The sequence below is a fragment of the Ambystoma mexicanum genome, chromosome 1q (genome assembly GCF_040938575.1).
Source record: "Ambystoma mexicanum isolate Mex_15411 chromosome 1q, UKY_AmexF1_1, whole genome shotgun sequence".
NCBI lineage: Eukaryota > Metazoa > Chordata > Amphibia > Caudata > Ambystomatidae > Ambystoma > Ambystoma mexicanum.
The window spans coordinates 81,663,953-81,685,258 of NC_090922.1; the positions used below are offsets into that span (position 1 = coordinate 81,663,953).

Consider the following 21,306-nt stretch of genomic DNA (forward strand, 5'->3'; position numbering starts at 1 on the left):
TAAAGACAGTGTGCTGATCAATGGAGTGGATACTCCAGCTCTTAGGGATAGTGGGTGCAGTCGAACTGTAGTGGATTCTACCTTGGTAGACTCAGAGGAAGTTGCCAGAGCTACTCTGATGCCCACTAAGTTGGCTGACGGCCCCCTCCGTATGTTTCCCGTGATCCCTGTTAATCTAACTTTAAATGGTACAGCAGTCAGGATTCCAGTGAGCATTCAGAGAAACGTCCCGGGAAAGGTCTTACTAGGTAATGATCTCAGAGCTTTAGGGCTCGTAGGAGACACTGCCGAACGACCCTACACACGGTCTCAAGCACGGGCAGCATTGGCCAAGTCCAATACGCCGCCCCAGCCGAAGGGGAAACCCAAGGCGAAAGGAGTCTACAAGTCAAGACGGGGGAAAGAGAATATTCCCCCGAGCTCGCCTACCACTGCGGTGGAGGAAGTTGGTCGATCGCCCGAGCCTGACGAGGAAGTGGCGATGCCTGAAGTATTCGACCCCAACGATCATCCTGAACTAAAAGACTTGTTAGTTGAAGGAGGTCCTGATAGGGACGAATTCAGTAAAGGCCAACGCGAGTGCCCATCTCTGGAAGGCCTAAGGAGACAGGCCTGCTCCCAGCTTGAGGGTGAACCTCCTGGGAAGCATAGGATTTATTGGGAAGGTGGACTCCTCTATAGTGAGCCCACAGAGTCTACAGAAGGAGACCATAGGAGGTTGGTGGTTCCCCTTGCTGTTAGGCCCTTCCTCCTGCAGTTGGCGCATGAAGTTCCCCTTGCTGGTCACCTTGGTATGAAGAGGACCAAGCAAAGGTTATCCATGCACTTCTACTGGCCCAAGATGGGGGTGCAAGTAGAAAGTCACTGCAGGAGTTGTGCCTCCTGCCAGTTGTCTGGTAAGGTTGGCGCGACAATCCAAGCTCCGTTGGTACCGCTCCCAGTTGTGGGGGTACCATTTGAAAGGGTAGGGATCGACATCGTCGGTCCCCTTGACCCGCAAACATCCTCGGGCAATAGGTTTATCCTGGTGCTGGTCGACCATGCAACCAGGTATCCTGAGGCCATCCCATTGAAAACTGTAACTGCCAAGTCAGTTGCAAAAGCTTTACTCGGCATATTTACTAGGGTTGGCTTCCCTAAAGAAGTTGTGTCAGATCGTGGCAGCAACTTTATGTCGAAGTATATGCAGGCTATGTGGAAAGAATGTGGGGTCACCTACAAGTTCTCTTCTGCATACCACCCCCAGACCAATGGTCTGGTGGAACGCTTCAACAGAACGTTAAAGAGCATGATTGGGGCTCTGGAGGAGCCCCAGAGAAGAAAATGGGATCTTCTTTTACCATGCTTGCTGTTTGCCTACCGAGAGGTACCACAGGAGGGTGTTGGCTTCAGCCCCTTCGAACTTCTGTTCGGTCATCCCGTACGGGGACCCTTAGCCATTGTCAAGGAGGGATGGGAGATGCCCACTCCCCCTGTTACTACCAATGTAGTTGACTATGTGCTAGGGCTCAGAAAACGGATGGTACTTCTGATGGGCTTGGCTAGTGATAAATTGAAGGCAGGGCAAGCGCTGGTGAAACATTGGTACGACCAGAAAGCTTCCCTCATCAACTTTACACCTGGTCAGCAAGTCCTGATCATGAATCCAATAAGGCCTCGCGCTTTGCAGGATAAATGGTCAGGCCCTTACACAGTGGTGGAGCCCCTGGGTGAGGTAAACTATTTAGTGGACCTTGGAAGGCCTGGACAGGCTCCAAAAGTGTTCCACGTGAATAGGCTGAAGGCTTTCGTCCCAAGAGTCGAAATCGCAGCACTGCTACTGGCGTCAGACGTTGAGGAAGAGGAGTCAGAACCTCTCCCCGACCTGTTCCACAGCGGTCCTTCAGATAGCTCCATTGAGGGTGTCCGAGTGGCCCCTCACCTGACTTCTGATCAGCAGGCTGAGGTGAAAAGTTTGCTTAGGCAGTTTTCCCCCCTGTTTTCACAGTCGCCTGGTTTGACACCTTGGTGCAAACATAACATTGACACAGGAGACAGTGTACCTACCAAAAGTAGGGGATACAGGATGTCGGATAAAGTACGGTCTTATATTAAGACCGAGGTCAACAAAATGTTAGACCTTGGGGTGATTGAACCCTCTAGTAGTCCTTGGTCCAGTCCTGTGGTTCTGGTTCCAAAGGCAGGCACTTCTGAATTGAGGTTCTGCATGGATTACAGGGCTCTGAATGCTGTCACCAAGACAGATGCCCACCCCTTGCCTCGAACAGATGAGCTGGTGGATACTTTGGGTGCCTCCAAGTACCTCAGCACGTTTGACCTCACTGCTGGCTATTGGCAAATAGCGTTAGCAGAACATGCCAGGGAGAAGACAGCATTTTCTACGCCAGACGGCCTTTACCAATTCCGGGTAATGCCGTTCGGGTTGAAGAATGCACCTGCCACTTTCCAGAGGCTTGTGAATCATGTGTTGAATGGGTTGGACGAATTCTGTCTTGCATATCTGGACGATATAGCAGTTTTCAGTGCCACCTGGGAAGACCATGTGAAACACCTCGGGATTGTGCTCCAGGCTCTTCAGAAAGCCCACTTGACCATAAAGGCGAGTAAATGCCAGATTGGACAAGGCTCAGTGGTTTACCTTGGACATGAAGTAGGTGGAGGGAGGATACAGCCTCTACCCAGTAAAGTACAAGCAGTACAAGACTGGCCTACCCCCACTACGCAAACCCAAGTGAGAGCTTTTTTAGGACTCACGGGGTATTACCGCAATTTTATGGCAGACTATGGCACCATAGCTGCTCCTCTGACTGCCCTCACAACTCAAACCCAAGAAGGTAACTTGGACCGACGAGTGTGAGAAGGCCTTCAATGGCTTAAAAGACTCCTTGTGCCAGGCTCCTGTGCTCAGGGCCCCTGATTATCAAAGACCTTTTATCGTGCAGACGGATGCCTCTGACACTGGGATAGGAGCTGTACTATCACAAGTAGATGAGAAGGGTAAGGAACACGCTATCAGTTTTATTAGTCGCCAGCTTAAGGACAGAGAGCTCAGATGGTCCACGGTAGAGAAAGAATGTTTCTCTGTTGTGTGGGCCCTAAGGAAGCTGAGGCCCTACCTCTATGGGACCCACTTCACTGTGCAGACTGACCATAAGCCGTTAAAGTGGCTAATGAACATGAAGGGGGAGAATCCAAAGTTGCTTAGGTGGTCCATAAGTCTTCAAGGCTTCGACTTCACTATTGAGCATAGACCAGGTGTCCAACATAGCAATGCTGATGGGTTGTCCAGAATGTTTAACCGACCTGAACAAGAAACTCATCCAGGGGTGGATTAGTTCCCCCTGTCCATAGTCTGGGAGGGGCGAGTGTTAGGAAAGATTTCGTAATTGTAGGGAATTTTCCTTCCATGTGGCAACCCCTAAACTTTTTGCTATTGTTTTTAACCTTGTTCTTGACTTTGCCAGAGAAGTACAGCCTTCTGCCGCACTTCTCTGGGCTTTCGCTCCTTTCTTACGGGGAAACTGACATGCCCTTAAGACAGTCAGTACCGGGGAACGTGGTTTCCCGTAGTTTCTTTTATCGTGTCGCAGCTTTAGTGCAACACGACACAAGAGGGCACTGTAAGCTAAGTTACAGCTCTCTTGGGTCTCTAGCCTTCTACAGGCCCTAGATACTCTTTTAGGATGGTATTTGATCGGTGCAAGTCATTCAGGGACTGGAATGGTGGCAGCGATCGTTTTGTTTATTTTGAGCTCCTTTTGGCGTTCTGAGCACGTTTTTGCACTGAACCCAAAATGGTGGCCTGGCTCCCAAAATGGCCAGGCCGCGAGGCTCCTTTGTCCTGTCCACTGTCCGTCTTGCTCCCTTCACCTTCCCCAGGTCCGGCGACCCGGGGCCTTCCTTATTTGGGCATGTACTTTCCCGCGAAACGCAGTTGCTTTCGCGGGCTTCTACATGTCGTTTGTGTGCCTCCAGGGTGTGGGCTGGGATGTCTGGTCCCAATACACATCCTGGGTGCCAGAGAGTCTAGGGTGGTGTGAATGCCTGGGACCACCGTGGTCCGTGATTGGTCCACGTATGGTATGTGTTTTGATGAGCGGATCTCCCATTGGCTCCCCTCCGTTTTGGCGCGAAGGGAACCGTGGATAAGAGGGGGCTGGAAACACCACTACCATGTCGATCTCCTGAGTTCTCACGAACGAAGGAATACAGGAGCCAAGTATCCTGCAACTACGAGGCTGGACCGAGGAATCGCTGGTGACCCGCTGAAGGAATCCTCCTTTGCACTGCTGTCGTCCGGAGAGCCCCTGTCCTCCTTTGATCGAACCAGAAGGCCTGTACTGGTGCTTCGACCTTTGGAATAGCAGGACCAGCTATTCCCGGCATCTTCAACCATCTCCTGCCAAGTAAGCCTTCGGAAGCGTCTCTGGGCCATCCAGTTGACTGACCAGCTTACAAAGGAGTTTGGCTCTGCAACCGCCGCCAGGTTGTGTTGTATTGCGAGTCCTTGTCCCTCTCCCACGCTTCGTGCACTTGGCGTTCCCAGTTCTGAAGGGAGGAGGGTTCATTTGGCTCGAATACACACGGCCGCTCCGTTGTCCTGTGCGGCAACAAAACTGTGCTGGTTTCGTCGATTGGGACGTCTTTTTGCTCTACACGACTTCGAGGCGTTCCCTGCTCTTCTGAACCTGCCAGCTGCTGAAACTAACATGGAGAAGCCTGGGTCTGCTTGCTTCGGGGACCGGTGAGTAGTATATCTAGGATCTGGTCGCCCTCCTGCAGATCCCATTGCTTTTCCCTGCTGTGTAAAAACAGCACCCTTTTTGTCCGTACTCGCGCTCTGCTTCTGCTCGCTGTGGAGGCTGCGCTTGAGTCGCGGAACCTGTTCTTCTTCTGTGTGCACTATACTGAACTGCCTGACTTCCTCCGAAGAGCTTCCCCTTTTGCCCGTTGGCACCGGCGTGGCAGGTACTTTGAGCATAAGGCTCCACTCTTCGCAGGGCTCGGACTTCCATCTAGTTAGGTGCCTATGAAGGCGAACTAAGTCGAAAGCATTATCGCACTGCCTGTTTTCCTTCCCTGGCAGGTGGACTACATATTTCGTGCTTTAAACGCTTGCGACTGTGTATTTGTATATATATTGTGTTGATATGGTATGTGTTGGTTTGATATTGTGATATTGTGATTTTCTCGCTACGGTCATTATTTTAAAGGCCTTAAAATAAATGTGTATCTATTTTTGATATAACAACTGTTTGAAGTAGTTTGTTAGCGCTCTTGCTTTGTGTGCTCATTGCGGGCCTTCAGTCACCCTCACCCCTCTTGAGACCTAGTCTTGACCGCCGCGATCGCTACCTTGATTGGTCTGGCTCGTCCAGAGGTTACCCTGTTCCAAGTAATTAGGTTGGCCTTCTGAAATTCTGCGCCACCAGGACAGAGTTCAGAAATCCGTCTTAACAGGAGACACGGGGTCTGGAGGTAGACATGGGAACAACAACCCATGCTCTATAGACCACTTTGAAGTGTACATGGTCTTTGGCACCTCTTGGCCTTTATCGCTCCCTGACAGCTCCACTTGCCAGCGCAAGTACCCTGGTGCGAACTGCCTTTGATAGGGCGGGGGGTGGATTGGGGCGGTGTTCGTGCAGACAAGACCCGTTTGCCGCAGGGCCTCACCAAGGAGAGGCCATCTAACTGCATGTAAGAGGCAGGCTGCAGGATCTAGTACATGGAAGGCAGGGGGGTGAGTTTATAAATACCTCACCCTCCCAGGAGAATATATGGGGGTCATCTCTGTACCCGGTGCCCAAAAGGATGATTTATTATGATCAACCATATTGATTATTTACCTATAACCATGTTTTGTATCAATAAAATCCAACGGCTTTTTATTGCCAACGCTTGAACAAAGTGGTGTGGTAAGTATTTTCGGGGGGGGGGGGCAAGGCCGGGAGGCTTGATGCCAACCCGCAAAATAATATATGTATGACTGCTGCATATATGGGTTCAACGGTTATGTGGATTGAAGGTGGGCGGCCAGCGTGAGGGAGGATGCTGGCTGGAGACATGTGGTGTGACAAGACAAGGCACAGGAAGACTATTCAATGGAGACACACTAGATTCATTTAAAAAATCAAAACAACCATTGTTAAAATATATGTTGGGCTTTATTTTAGATCTTAATTTCAATTGAACATAAATAATAAACATTACACATTGTAAAGTTCCGGTTGCAGCACATCCAGGGAAAACCCGCGGTATTGTCCACTGTCGCTGGGGAAATGTTGTCTAATGGCAAGTACCGCACAGGCAGGTATTACTCTCCGAACGCGGTGTCCGAGCCTCCCGTGAAGCCACCAAGTGAAGCAACGATAGGCCACCAGCCTGTACCACCTGTGAAAAAGAAAGATGCAAACTGTATTAAAATGACAAAACTTTCTTATCAATGTCGATTCAGGTAAAACATGTCATTTTGCTTTGAAAAAAAATATATCTAGAAAATGCACTATATGGAACAAATTTACATGCGTTCGAATGATATGTAGATGGAATTTTATATGTGGGAGACGACCATGAAATAGTAGTGGCATCACTGACATCACAACCAGAGTATACTTACTCGTTACTCGGATTACACGGACGAACAGTGCCGCGAAGTTCGTGCATAAGCACCATCATCATCCTCACACGGTCCGTGAGAGGCAGGCTTCCCTGAACTCTGGCAGCTCGGTGATGCATTGCTCGCCTTCCTGCAGACTTTGCTCGCCTTCCGAAATGTAGGCCAAGCACCCGTAATTTTCACGGCAGCAGCAGTTCTCCTCCTCAGTTCGCATTAGCTCGCACTGATTACATGTGCACCAGGTGGAGACGCCGTCCATGCGACATCGTCCAGGCTCTTCATCCGTTGACTGGTCCTCCCAACTGCCGTCCGAATCCCCATCGTTTTCGCGTGCTTGCCTTTCCAGTAGTTCCTCCTCGGTGTACTCGGGCTCGTACATATACGGCATTATTGTAGCCATTGTGTGGTAAAGAAAGTAAAATAATTTACCGAGACGGTACAGGTGTTCACACGGGCTAAAGCGGCGAAGGTAGCTGACCAGAGCACTGAAACGAGTCACAGAATACTCAAAGTAACACAGAGAGAGGAATGGAATCGAAAATCTGCTGCTGTGTGTTGTGAAACGGTCTGTTTATACTTATTGAGGAAAGAGGCGTCCTGCCATTTCCATGGTGACACGTCATTAGCTGAGGCGCAGCGATTGTTGACACGAAACGTGCTTTGGCGTTGGGAAATGGGCAGTACGCGTCTGCTGATGTCAGGCTCAGGGGCGGGGGATTTGATTTAGTGCCGCAAAGGCAGGTGAGCCAGGTCGATGGGGCGAAATGATAGGATTATCACAAAATGGAGGCTGATTTCGAGTGCGATAATGGGCGAAAAGTCTGGTAAGGTCCATAGGAAAGTTTTCTACGATCTACCGATTTATGCTTACAAACACATGGCCGACCCGTAGGGACAATAAAAAAAAAGTCACGGAACTATCCTTTAATTATTTCAACATTTCTATGAGTATGTACAGGGAAGAAAACACTTGTATATTTCAAAATGTGAAGAAATAATAACAGCAAAAGCCCTTTCCTTTAACACAAACATCAATAATTTGGAGGGTTACACAAAAACCCTTCTGGCAATTGGATTGGTGCAAGACCTGCAGGAATATTAAGAAATACAAGCTGTTATCCATTTTAAAAGAGGAACATATATGTTTGGGTGTGAAACTTCTGTATCTGACTTAATTCCCGTCATCACGATTGAGAGGCGCATTAATGAGGTTTAGATTTAAACTTTTCAAGACAAGGAAAACGTGTGTGTATGCGAAAGATCTGAGTCTTTAAATGCTGCATACAGGTACTGCATGACCACATCAGAGAGGTTGAACATCTAGTTATCGAATGTGGTGCACTGAGGAATTTGTGTATTTGCTGTTTTGGACAATTTGTACATAATAATGCTTTTGTTTTTTGCAAATATCTTTGGGAAAGGATTAACAAAACAAAAAACAAAAAAAACAAAAGGAACTCAATAGCTCTGGTGTTTGCTGCATTACTGCTATTTTTTCATAGACTTCATCTTATTTATATATGAGATTTGTGATCTTGATTAAGGAAAGATATTTGCCAACGTATTATGCAAAAATCGACTATAGGATAGTCTACACAAGAGAATGGACTCAGAGATGTAGTCGCATGATTTTACGTATTTAAGCACTTGCACTTTCAATGATCCTTTAACGAGCAAAGGTTGTATATTAGGGATGCAAAATTGATCGTTTTTTAACTCATTGCAAGGGTGGCGTGTTTTAACTGATATCTCAGTCTCTTAATTTTCCATTGATATATGTTAGGCTTGCATTGTTAAAATGTTATTGTTTTTAAATTGTGTAAATTGTGTAAGGTTTAATTAAAAACCATGAAAACAAATACATTAAATAAACATTTTTAAAAAATTAATCTTGTAGGCATCAGAAGAGTTCCAGAACTGACCTCATTGAGCTTACAGGGAATGTCAGGGTATTCTTCACGAACCACCTGGCAGAAGGCGAGTGCTCCTGCCGCCCCCAAGGTCAGAAATCCTGTGCCAGGCATAAGGAGCCGCTCTCCTGCACCTCCTGTAAGAGAAACAAACAGCGTGGTGGGCTTGATGTAGAAAAAGCCATGCAGGGGGCCCAGTGGGCTATTGTGAGCCTGCCAGGATGTCCACAGGCTCCTACCAAGCTTCCTAATGAAGTGGATGTTTTGTGTAATAAAAGAAAACAAACACAGGACCCAATCATATCCTGAATTATATATAAGACCACAGAGGAAAGACATCCTCTTCTATAGCTTGGTGGTGGCCCAGATCCCAGTGAGGTACGAGTGAATGGGGGGCTATTAAAGTGGGGGGCTATTAAAGTGCAAATGATCTGTAATGAAAATGTATCCGAGTATGTGACTTATACTGGAATTAAGTGATGCAGAGAAACAAGGGGGTCCCATGAATATATGAGACCAGTGCAGCACTAGGACTAAAATTTATGAGACCAATTCTGTGGGAACGAGTGACACTATATAGGACAAAGGATAGTGGGTAAGAGAACTATAATACAATAGAGACTATTGCCCAGGGAAGGAGTGAAACTCCTTTAGAATATATATTACTGAATATCCTAATTATGGTCTGTAAACAGAGGCAGCGTTAAGTTATTAGTTCTTTTTGGGCTGACTGTCATTATCAGCTTCTTTCTCTTTTGTGAGTTAAGCAACCTTTTTGCATCTTTTGCATTCCAAAAGGTGTAGTGTTTCTCCTCTGCGCTAGCAACACACTGGCCGTTCTCCCCTCTTTTATATGTAATCATTGATTTCCTCCTTCCTCTGTTTAGGCAGAGAGGGTCTTTTTAAAAGACAGGAGGAAGGAACTCTGACTCAGAGTGGGGGGTATAAATGCGGATAGAAGACATAGATGGATACTGTAAGGGTGTCGAAGAAGGATGCTGACACAAACGTAGCATGGTTTTGTTTTTAAGTAAAAAGGGTTTTTACTATCCTTAATTTCTAAGAGGGGTTTCACTGCCTCAAAACTAATACTAAAAGGGTCTGTCAGAACTTCCGTCAAAGTAAATTCCAACGTCATTTCTCATAACCTACTTCTGTAACTCATACAACTAAAAAGGTAACGAACAGAAAGTTCCTTCTTTAAGGAGAATGTCTCCCTTCTCCTGCTTCTTGCATGTGGTTCAACAAGATATTCCTTCAAAACAAATATTCCAGGGGGAATGACCCCCTTGTGCTGGCTTGCAGGTTTTAGTCCATCTTTACACAATGTTCCCTCCCAGAGAATGGCTCCCTTCTCCTGGTGTGGCTCTGTACAATTTCCAATAGAACCAGGGGGAATGACTCCCTTCCCCTGGTATGGCATGGTACAATTCACAACAAGGTCAAGGGGAATAACTCCCTTCCCCTGGCTTCTTCACCTCAGCTCTCATTGCAGGCCAAGACAATGTCTGCATTCTTTTGGTATGCTTTGGCACAGTTTAACACAAGGCCAGGGGAAGAACTCCATTCCCCTGGTGTCTCCAGCTCAACCCTTTGTTCAGGACCAAGAAAATGCCTCCATGTTCTTTGTCTGCTTTGGCATAGTTCAGCACAAGGCCAATGGAATGACTCCCTTCCCTAGTGTTTCTATCAAAACATCTAATTTGGTACCAGGTTTGAGAAACTTGAAGGTGTCTCACCCGCTAGTCGCCGCAGATCTGTCCTCCAGGTGGCCAGGACACGGCCATCGCTTTTGGATCCAGTTTCTGGGGGTGGATCAGTGTGGGAGGATCACCTGGATGAGGGGTCTTCGGAGAGTGGAAGTGGGACACTGTATGGCGAGACGCGGTATCCCCTTCCCTGTAACACCTTTCCCACATCCCACCAGGTAGGATACTTAGGAATTCAACCCCCTCCGCCCCCTTCCTGACATAAACACTTTCTCGTGGACAGCTCACCGTGAGCGCCAATGGACTAACACCAGAGCGGTATACCTGACATGTCCCAATACAATGGCCAGGCAAGGTCAGGCAATTATTGATCATTAAACACACTTGACTTCCATCAATCTTCCCCACATGGATAAAAGGCGGCGCACAAAAGCCCACTCTGAGCGAGGCAAGGCACACAAGGAAACAGCAGTTCCAAGATGGCAGTTTAATACGTAGAGAAAGACGGCGAGACCAGGGAGGGTTGCAAGGAGGGCAAGTGCCCTTGACCTTTAAAGACCGTTACTTTCGTAAACCTTGGAAAGTAAGAAACCTAAGACCAGGAACTAAAGCTGATCAAACCAGCAGAGTGTGTCAAAGGTACCGAGGGCTCTCCCGTGTTGGTACACAATGCGGGGAGGAGTGATTGCTGCTGTGGTTCTGTCCTTTGCACCTACAACCAAGCAGTGTCAGTAAAGACAGCACAGCCGGAGAGTCGGAGAGACTGATACCAAACCAGCCTGTGTTTTGACCCAAGGTTGCAAGAGGAAACATTGTATGAAGAAATCGAAAGAGAACAGTGTGTGAGACGTATGAGACGAGCAACGCAAATATATTTGAAATCCAAAGCAGTGACGGAACTTTGGGAGGCCAAGAAAAGATACAGTAGACAGAGTGGTCCGGCGCCACATGGGTGCTCATTCGAAAGTCTCTGTTAGGTATCCAACTGATGCTAACTGTGAGAAAAAGGTATCTTTAGATCAAAGTGGTCCTGCAATGGGTCAAGCTAAACCCTGTGCACATTCGAAAGTCTTCAATGGTTTAATATATACGAGCCCGGCTGAGGGAGCCTAATTTGGTAAAAGAAAGGGATCTGAGCCCAGCTGAGGGCTATATGGGGTGAACCGTAAGTCACCCAAGCAAAAATACTCTCTGAACATTGTAATAAGGGGATCTGAGCCCAGAAGAGGGGGATTCAACATTGAACTTTTGTTTTTAAAAAGGATCTGAGCCCGGCTAAGGGGGATCCAGGGTGAACACCCAAATTGAATGCTTGTAAAAAGAAAATAACTTTTGCATCTTGTTTTTGTACAAAAGGCCCTCTGAATCAAGAGACTTTTAAGAAGTAAAGAGACTTGACCATAGGAGGTCCTGATGCTGGTAACAGAACTGTATGCCCGTGCTGCAGAATCCAGAGCATGTGCTTTGCTCGAGTGAACCGCCTTGCCCGTGGTGAAAACTTGGGAAACATCCTGACATATAATTTTCATGAACACTACCCCACAATGTTTGTAAATTAGCGCTAAAGATTGGCAATAGGTTTTTTGGATGGGCCCTTTTATTTTGACAAGACTCCACTAGGACTGCATTATTATTATTTGATGGTCGTAGCTTGCTCCCATCTGTAGATTTAAATTTAGATAGGCATTTATCACACCCTTGCGAAAGTTCAATAAACACCCTTGAACTGTGGTCACTTGCGTCTGTCTTACTGTTGATACCATGCGTTCCTTACACAGGTGAATGACTTCCTTTTCCTGGTATTGCTAGACACAGTTCTTTCTCACTGCTTCCAGCTTGACACACACTTTGCCACTCTGACTTGTTTTCCACAATGTCACAAATCTGGTTAGGTTCCCAGAACCTTCTCTGGGCTCTAGTGATTCCCTCTTGAACACTGCAACGAGAAAAAATTCCTTGCGAGTTTCATTCATTCACGTTGGGGTCCCAGACCCTTCTCTTGTAACTAGTGGCCTTATCTCCACAACTATAATGAGGTAGATTTTCTCTATGCTTTGGTTTACTTCTGTTGGAATCCCAGACCCTTTTTCCACTGTTTTGGTGGACGGGGTCCCACACCCTTCACTGGTGGCCAGTGGGCTTCATTTCCCCACTGTTATGGTGAACTGGGTCCAAGACACTTCCTGGTGGCCAGTGGGCTTCCCTTCCTCGCTGGTACAAGAAGGAGGAGGTTGGACACACTCTCTACTTTTTGGCTGTCTGTCAGCGGTATGCTTAGTACAAAGCCAGCTAAGGATTGCCTGCGCACCTCCTGCCTGCGTCTCTCCATCCCCTCCTGGCCTCCCGTATCACCCTTTACCTGATATTGGGCTTCAGTACTTGACTACTGTGACAGGGAAGAGTTCCCGGAGAGTTTTGCTCATTCCCGTTGGGGTCCCAGACCCTTCTCTTATAAGTGGATTTATCTACACCACTATAATGAGGAAGACTTCCTCTATGCTTTGGTTTACTTCTGTTGGGGTCCCAGACCCTTCTTGTATTGCCAGTGGTCTCCTTTTCCCAGACCCTTCACTAGTGACCAGTGGGCTTTTCTTCCTCACTGTTATGGTGGACACGGTCCCAGACCCTTCCCTGGTGGTCAGTCGGCTTCTATTCCCCACTGGTACAAGGAGGTTGGATGCACTCTAGACCCTTCGGGGTTCTGTCAGCGGTATGCCTAGTATGAAGCCAGGTAAGGATTTCCTGCGCGCCTCCTGCCTGCATCGTGCGTCCCCTCTGGGTCTATCTGGGTCTCTCATCCACCCTTTACCTGCTTTCGGGCTTTGGTATGTCACTGGGGCTTCAAAGGATGGCGGTCCATCTTCTCGGCTGGCTCGGCTTTCCCCATCTGCTTCTGCGGCTATGCGGCATCACCAGCTGCCCAACTCTTCTTGTGGTGCACGGGTCCGATCCTGCGGAACCCTGTGAGGACTCACACGCCCGAACACTGGTGTCCTCGGTTCCTCATATCCTCGGGTCTGCAACCAGATTTTGGATTTCCAGCGCCGAACGCTCACTGTCTTTTGCTTCTCCCAGCAGGCCCTGTAGCTGAGCTCCACGCTGGGGTTGATGACTTTCCTTGTCCATTGTCGGTTTTTATACAATGTAGTCTGTTCTTGAGGGACAGGCTATTAAAGACCCTTGTCTGTGTTCTTCCTTGTCTTGGTGCTTTCGAGGCCATTTGTTTCTTTTGCGTCACAGTAGTATATGGTTTTGCTTTCAACAAGAAGTTTGGGGATAGAAGGATGGGCTAGAGAATGTGGAGATGTTTTATTATTCACTGTGCTAACCCCAAGATGGTCGTCCTTGACCCCAAGGAGGGAGTTCCTCCCCACGAGGTCCTCGCGCATTGAACTACACCGAGGTAGACTATTGCGTATCGGCCTCACCTCCCTAGCCTCATGAGAAGGGACTCCCCCTTAGGGAGAAGTGACGACACCTTGTGAATCATCAAAATACCTAAATAATAATAATGCCTCTTGTATCTGGCACAAATGCTGCTGTAAAGCCTAAATGCATTCACAAAAGGTCTAAGTAGTGGTTTGATAATTATTGCAGATTAGCTAAAGGACATCAGCGCTGCGTTAAAAAAGGACAGGGAATCAAATGTTGATGTTATAAAAGTTCTTCGCTGTGAATACAAATCTATAATTGCTCAGAAGAAGTCAGCCGCAGAGCATGGGAAATTGGATTTCGATTATGCAAGCCTCAGTTGATAAAGGTCAAAAGAAATTCTGGCATTTAGTAAATGAATAGAGTTTCTGATGACGCCTGGATACTGCCTCAGTAATGCAGACACACCAATGGTGGAGACATTTCAGTAACCTTCACTCAAATAAATCAAAGAATATTAAAACACTGGCCTCAGAACTACTGTTCTTGAGGTAGACAATTTTCTCGAAAATTACAAAAACCTTTGAAGGCTCCGGCTGTGGCTATGAATCCGGTGAACTTGTATCAGAATAAACATCCAATTTGGGGTCCTTTGTTAACTTGTTTTTTTAATATCATGAATAGTGTACACAATGCCATATTCTACTGGCGCCCAGCTAACACTTTGCAATTTATAAAAACGGCTGTAGTTCGTTACCAGCAAAAAATACTGACCTATTATCTAATCGCTTCCTCTGCAAATAGATATGGCAAGGGGCTGCCAGCACGTCTGGAAGAGTGGCTAAATGCATGCAATTACTTTCTGAATTACAAGGCAGATTTATGAGCAAGAAAGGGACAGTATAACAGGCTTCCCTGCTCTCTGCTATCATTTTTAAATCTACAGCTGCAAGAAAAGAGTCACTTTATATTGCTTCCTGAATTTCGGAATAGCGTTCCACTCTGTTGATAGATATCCAGGTGGCACTAATGAAAGGCGTTCAGACACTCTTTTAAGCGATTAAAGCTAGAGTCAGATGTGGCCAAGGGCGAGCAGACTGATCGCTTCCCAGTAGATTCTACAGTGTGGTAGCGATGTGGCCTGGCTCTCCTGCTGTTTTGATTATATATTAATGGTCTGGCCCTACAGATATAGGACATTGGCTCTGATATCCCTCATATAAAAGGGAAAAAAATTGGTATTTTGCTATATGCCCATGACGTAGCTATTCTCTTAAAGACAACAAAAGGTATTTCGAGGCAAGCAGCAATATTGGACAAATTCAGAAAAGAATACAATCTTCAGGTGAACTTTCAAAAACAGTGGCCACGGCTTGTCATCACTCCAGATACTAAGGGCAACTTTAGATTGAGTGGTGCGATTATCCGCAAGATTGACTCATTTGACTATCAAGGCATTTGGACTGCCAATAACAGGTCCTGATCACAGTGTACTGAGGATGTATCCAAGTAAATTACTCTGTGACAATGTAGATCAACAAAAATTCTTATTTGGTTTTAGGATTAGGGGGAATTAAAGAGGGTGTGGGAGAACCCCCCATATCTAAAAAAAGGAAAAAGAAAATGTGAAGTGACTGTCGAAGTAAATTATCACATCAAACCCCTGGTCACAGTAGATAGGGTACAGTGGCTGCATTTTAAGACCAAGGGCAGGGGCAACCCTTTCACTTATGCAAACATTTGGTGGCAAGGCTCTCCAACCCTTCCTCAAGGTAAATAAAGTGATCACACATAATGCTGCAATTTATGGAGTGGAGCTTTGGGGCCACCCTACGCTGGAGAAGTTGTATTTGGCTGAGAGAACATTTTTGAAACAGTTGTTCACATATCCACCAAGCACCCCATCCCTGCCAGTATACCTGGAACTGGACCTCTACCCAATTACCTATGGTGCACATTTTGGGTTGTTTAATTTATTTTAGGTTTGCTTGAATTACGACAATGAACTAAAATTACATAAGCGGATTCTTCGGTATCATATCAGGGATATGGAGGGGAGCAAGTGGAAGTGGCTTACATTTATCAAATCCTTCCTAGTTGATCTCAGTGTTGACCATTTTGTAAGCTAAACTAGTGCTTTTTCCACCAAAACAATGACTGATTTACAATCTTCTTTTATCAATGGCAATGGCTCCTTTGTTGTCAGAAGGTACCAAAGGGAAGGACACGAATCAAGACGTTATCTGTTAATGAAGGAGACATGGGCTCACAAGTTGAATTTTCTTAACGAAATGCGGATTGGGCGCTCTACCACTTGCTGATTTTGGAGATGGAATCAATTACCAATTTTTTTTCTCCTAGCCCTTAAATCAAGCACCAAGATTAAAATTGCTTAAACCCGGTTTGAACAGAGAGGGATTAGGAAAGTCTTTGTGGCACTCACATTTCTTAAAGCTTGTAAATCTATGTATTTATCACTCACTCTAGATATTTAATTACCGATAGGGCCATAAGAACGCATTTTTAAGATCTGATAAGTTGAATACAAATAATTGTTCTTAGCAATTGAGCGTTCATATGTATGTTTTTAATCTCCTTGCATTACCATGAACTGAATTTTGCTGCCGTATATATTAGTAGGTCCCCTTTGTGAGTCTAGTTTTTTTAATGGAAGCTGGCTGATTGTTTCTACGATTTTATTAGATTGTATTGGTTTTAATTTCTCTGCTATTTTGTATGCAATTATATTTAATGTTGAACCTTTTTATTTTTTTCATGTTTTTGTTTTAATGTGTTGAGATTGTACTTTAGTGAATTTGCTGAATAAAGTTTGAATGTTCATCAATAATTAATGCAACTGGAGAGCAGATCAATATGTGATATAAACCGAGGCACCAGGTGCCTTTGTTTATAATGAATGGCAAATTGTTTTGCTATTGACTTTGTTATCATAGGTTTTTAGAACTCCTGTATGGGACATGAATAATAGCACACAAGCGCACGCCTAACAATACTAGGAATTCTTTTGTTTTCCACCTTGTCCTGACATTGCCATTTCCCTTATTCACAGTGCTGTGAAGATGGTGGACATGTCTTAAACTTAAAGCTCCTAAGGTGGACCGTGGAAAATAAACCTATCATCTGAAACATGTTTATGTGGTAGTCCCCCGATGTCAAGCAGAGTGATGTTATTTTCTCTAGGAGTAATTTACCTGTCATTAGTTGAGACACTTGTTGAGTTGGGTTATCCCTTTATACGTATCATAGGTACTCTTAGTAATTAACATTATGATTGTGGATACTGACAATGTTCTATTGTAAACTTATTTGTAGATATGTGTGTGTTCATTCCCGGGTGGCTAGTTTTTTAGGGAAATGTAAAATCCATTTGTAGAAAATATGAGATTAAATCCATGCATCTTTAATTAGGTTGAAGCCTTTACTTGCTATGTTTTAGATTCCTGGATAACCCAAATCAAGGCCAGACATGTAAACCCCTATTTTGCCGACAGTGGACTGAGTAGAATGTATACAATGTTCAAGACCATTTAGAGGTTAATATGTAAGCCTGCACTGAATCCCAGTAATATGGAAAAGAGTGAGACCCCATTAAAATTGAGTTATCAGTGATGGAGAATGTATAGGACTTTTAAAATATACAGGAGCACAGAATTTGTGTGAATCCATGGAAATACAAGATATTTGCAGGAGGAATAGGGGGGGCTACAATAACATGCATAAAACCTGTGTTTAACTAACAACCCCGTTATAGGACCATTGATGTGGATGTGAGAGTCCATTCAAGGATTTTGGATCAGTGATGCAGAAAGGGCGAAGTTTCATTCAAACTCCCGTGCCAGAGATGTGGGAAGGGTTTAGTGTCATTCCTTGTCATTGTTTACACATGGAGATGGGTGGAATCGGGGACCCTTTGTAAAATCTCACAGTAAAAAGTACATTTTTCAGAGGAGAACTTAGACTAAAAAGATCTGACACGAGAAATGCTGTGACCTGCCAAGTCGAATGGATTCTGCATTCTGAGACATTTACTTGCCCAGGGGCGATGTACAGTGTTGTCTGAGTGCCTTTTTACGTCAGAATATTCTCACCTGTGATGAAGGTGTACGACCCATTGGGGTTATCTTTCACCAGTGGGAAAAATGCTTTCCAGGATGTGAAAGTGCTCAGGACAAGAGTCTCAAGGACCTGGGAAAAAAAGAAACAGAAACATTACAAACATGCTTTTGAATGGCTCGTATATTTTGCTAGTAATATATTAATGCAGGAATATTCATTAAGTGTCGACCAATATGCCATTTAAAGTGCAGAATATCAAATACATTCAAATGCATGCGTTTGCATAATTTTTTAGAAAATCTTGAGTGATTTGGTCTCTAGATTATATTTTATGACATGTTTTGGGTACTGAATTTATTTGCATACTTCAAACTCTGAGCATATTCTTCCAGCGCAGATCACGTTCCTCTCTTTTCCCTGTTTTTATTGTTGTATGTAATGGTGAGAAAGTGGGGCAAATAAGATTACAAACACTGAGCACTTAGCCCCCACAAAAACACCATTATTACACTTGTACAGTATTAACCCAGACATTACCCACCATATTATGGTGCAATATTTCAACCGTGGCATCTGTGTCCTAAAAAGAATGGTAACCAGATGCAATGCATCACCCTGTCGTAAGTACTCACAATTACTTCAGTCTACAAGCAAGGTCTCTGGTATTCATATCCTCCTCAAAAATATTCTTTTGCAGCTAGTGTACGGCATGGAGGTTTCCTCCTATGAAGTCTCTAATATGCACTGGATGCTGGTAAGTCTTCTGTAGTCAGCGATATGTTGGAGTTGTCCATAGACCCAGGACCCTAGCCATATGAAGACTGCAGGGCACCTTAAGGTTTTACAGGGCCCTCTCTAGGTTTCTCACCATCCACCTCATGTGGGCTCCTGGTCGGATTTCTTTCCAACCCAAAATCTCTCTCCTCCTTGACATCCTGCCATGAACTTGTACCAGAGGAAATTTCACTTATTTCTTCCTCCCATGCTTTTGTTTCACCAGCACCTTCTCAATGCTTTGCCTCAGGCGCATTCCTCCATCTGTTTCAAGCTTCCCCTTGCGTTTTCTCTCAGTCCCATCATCCTCCTGCTCTTCTATTCTCCAACTGATAACCCTTTTCTCCTACTCCCAGTAGATCTCCTTTTCGCCATTCCTCACTGATCAACCCCCTCCTTAATCACTCCCTCACTATCTACAAGCTCCTATTAAGGTACTCCCTCCTTTGGCACCAATATATTAATTGTTTTCCACATCCTCCATGGCTCCTTCCATCACCTCCTCCTCAGCTTCCCACTGCACCGCGTCCTTAGTCACCTGTCTCCATAGCTAGCTTTGCAATCTCTATCTTGCACCCTCCTGGTACCTTATTTCTCCTCCCGAGCATCTTGTATCTCTCCCACCCCTGACTCCTGGTTGTCTCTCCAACCTCCTGGTCCTCTCTCTCCGCAGCTTCCTGAAGCCTCTCATCCGGTACCCTGTGTCCACCTCTCCCCAGCCTCCTCAGGGGGTATCTCTCTCTCTGTCTCCCACCTTCCATCCTTCTGTCCCCTTCTCACTCCAGTCTCTGGCCTCTTCCTTCCCCAGACTTCTGGTTCTATCCTCCATCCTCCTATCTCCTGCTCTTTCTGCTCCTCTCCCCGCTACCTCCAAATAAGCTCCTTCTCCTAACTCCCACACCTGATCCTCTCTCTAGCTGGCTTGTATACAACTTGGTTACCATGCATAGGCTGCTCGCACGCACTGTAACCAGTGTTAGCCCCACCCCTCTACCTCCATGAACCAGCTGTGTTTATGATTGTTCTTCATCTTGAAATTGGGCTCAGAGTGTTAGCTGAAGCATGCTGCTTTGTATATAGTGTTGTTCAATCACTTCCTGGTTTTTCAGGGCAGCTTCCGACCGAAGTAAGCCATAACCTCTCTCTGGACGAAGACTCATGGACGCTCACTTGGAGACTGGGCACGAACAGAGTGGGATTGCATCTCCCCGCAAATGGACACTTGTGTGAACATTCGACCTGCGACTATGTTGAGTTTAAGCAGGCCAACATTTCTCTGCAAGCTGTAACTCACATGCTCGTTTGTTCTCTTCCTGATTCCTGAATTTTTGGTAATGGGCTCTACAATGGTTAACTGTGCCTGATGTTTAACACTAAGGGCTGTCTAGGATAGGGTTCTGGTGCAAAACAGTGCTCCCTGAGGTTTATACTTTTCCAAACCTAGATGACAAGTGATTACTTAAACTTTAACCCCACCAAGAGTGAATTCCTACTCACTGGCCACTTCTTTACGTAGAAACCTACACAAAAGTGGCTTGATGAAATGCACTTGGACTGGTTCAACCCTCAACTCAGCCACCCAGCAAAATCACTACGTTTCATTGTGGATAACAACCTATTCTTCTAACCACACATTGCAAAAAGGGCTGAAATAACTTGGTATTAGACATCTTTATTCCGCAAGATCAAACCCTTATTCCTGCCGCAGGGTTACTGAATGGTGATGCAGGTTTTGCGTTTCGACAGTTGTAGGACCCTCGTCGTAGGGCTCCTGGCTGCTCATCTGGGCCAAATCAAAGCAGCCCACCATGTTGTGGCTCAAGTTATCTCTGGCTCTAAGAAATGTGCCCATATCCCCACCACTTTGCGTAAATTACACTGGTTCCCCATCCCTGCTAAGATCTGGTTAAAAACTGCATGCTTTACCTACAAGGCAACCACCACCTGTATGTCAGCCTACCTGATGGGCAAACTAAAAACATCAAGCTTCACATGGTCATCTTGCAGTAAAACCATCTCCAGACTGGAAACTGGACTGGCTCACAGGGAGAAAACTAGGAAACAGTCATTCTTATGTTATGCTCTGGTCCTCTGCAACTTCATCCCAGTGACAATCCGGACTGCTCTAAGTCTCGTGCAGTTTAGGGAAGAACTGAAGACTTGGCTCTCCCAACAACACCTTTGCGTAACCTAGATTTCATCTTTCTTGTGCACTCCTCTTTCAATATATTTTAGTGTGATCATTATTACTTGATGACTTGTGAAATTCGAGTTAGCAATGTTTTGCTCTTTGACCTGGAAAACGCTCCATTGCTGCAGATCTAGGCTTGCATTATAAACATATATATTAATATGAAAATAAACCAGCAGTCCATTAGAAAGACAGGATCAGTTGTATACTAATTGACCATTTCACAATTGACCTCGGGAGAATTGACCTAATTTAAAAGGTCAAGTAACCCCTCCGCAACCACCACCAATCCAAAACCCTTGACAACCCCCCACTCAATCCCCTTAAATTATTTATAATCCAAAACCAACCCAATACATATATAAAATAACTAAAATAATATAAAGGTCAATTGTGCAGAAGGTCAATTAGGACCATTATAATTAAGTCAATTAGGACAAAAGGTCAATGATAAAAGGTCAATTTGGGTACTACTGCTGACTATGCTGCCCTGGGACCACACCAGGCTTGTGGCAGCACCCAGCTCCCTGGGTACCTCAACCGTCGGCTGTTAAAGTCAGTCAGGAAAGTCAGTCATAATGGTCGCATTGCTTTTATCTTTTGTGCGTTCTCTCAGAATTCCTTCCATAGCTATCTGATGATGAATAGGAACAC

At 45.5% G+C, this 21,306-nt stretch overlaps 1 protein-coding gene across 2 annotated transcripts in view; it reads right to left on the reverse strand.

The window, feature by feature from the left end:
- LOC138525280 (farnesol dehydrogenase-like) overlaps positions 1 to 21,306 on the reverse strand; it is a 139,747-nt gene that overhangs the window by 47,602 nt on the left and 70,839 nt on the right. For both annotated transcript variants that reach the window (XM_069635573.1, XM_069635572.1), the window contains 2 exons: positions 17,720 to 17,816; positions 8,542 to 8,666 (listed from right to left, as the gene is read on the reverse strand). In XM_069635573.1, the coding sequence (XP_069491674.1) occupies positions 8,542 to 8,666; positions 17,720 to 17,816 (222 nt within the window). The remainder of the gene's footprint in view (positions 1 to 8,541; positions 8,667 to 17,719; positions 17,817 to 21,306) is intronic.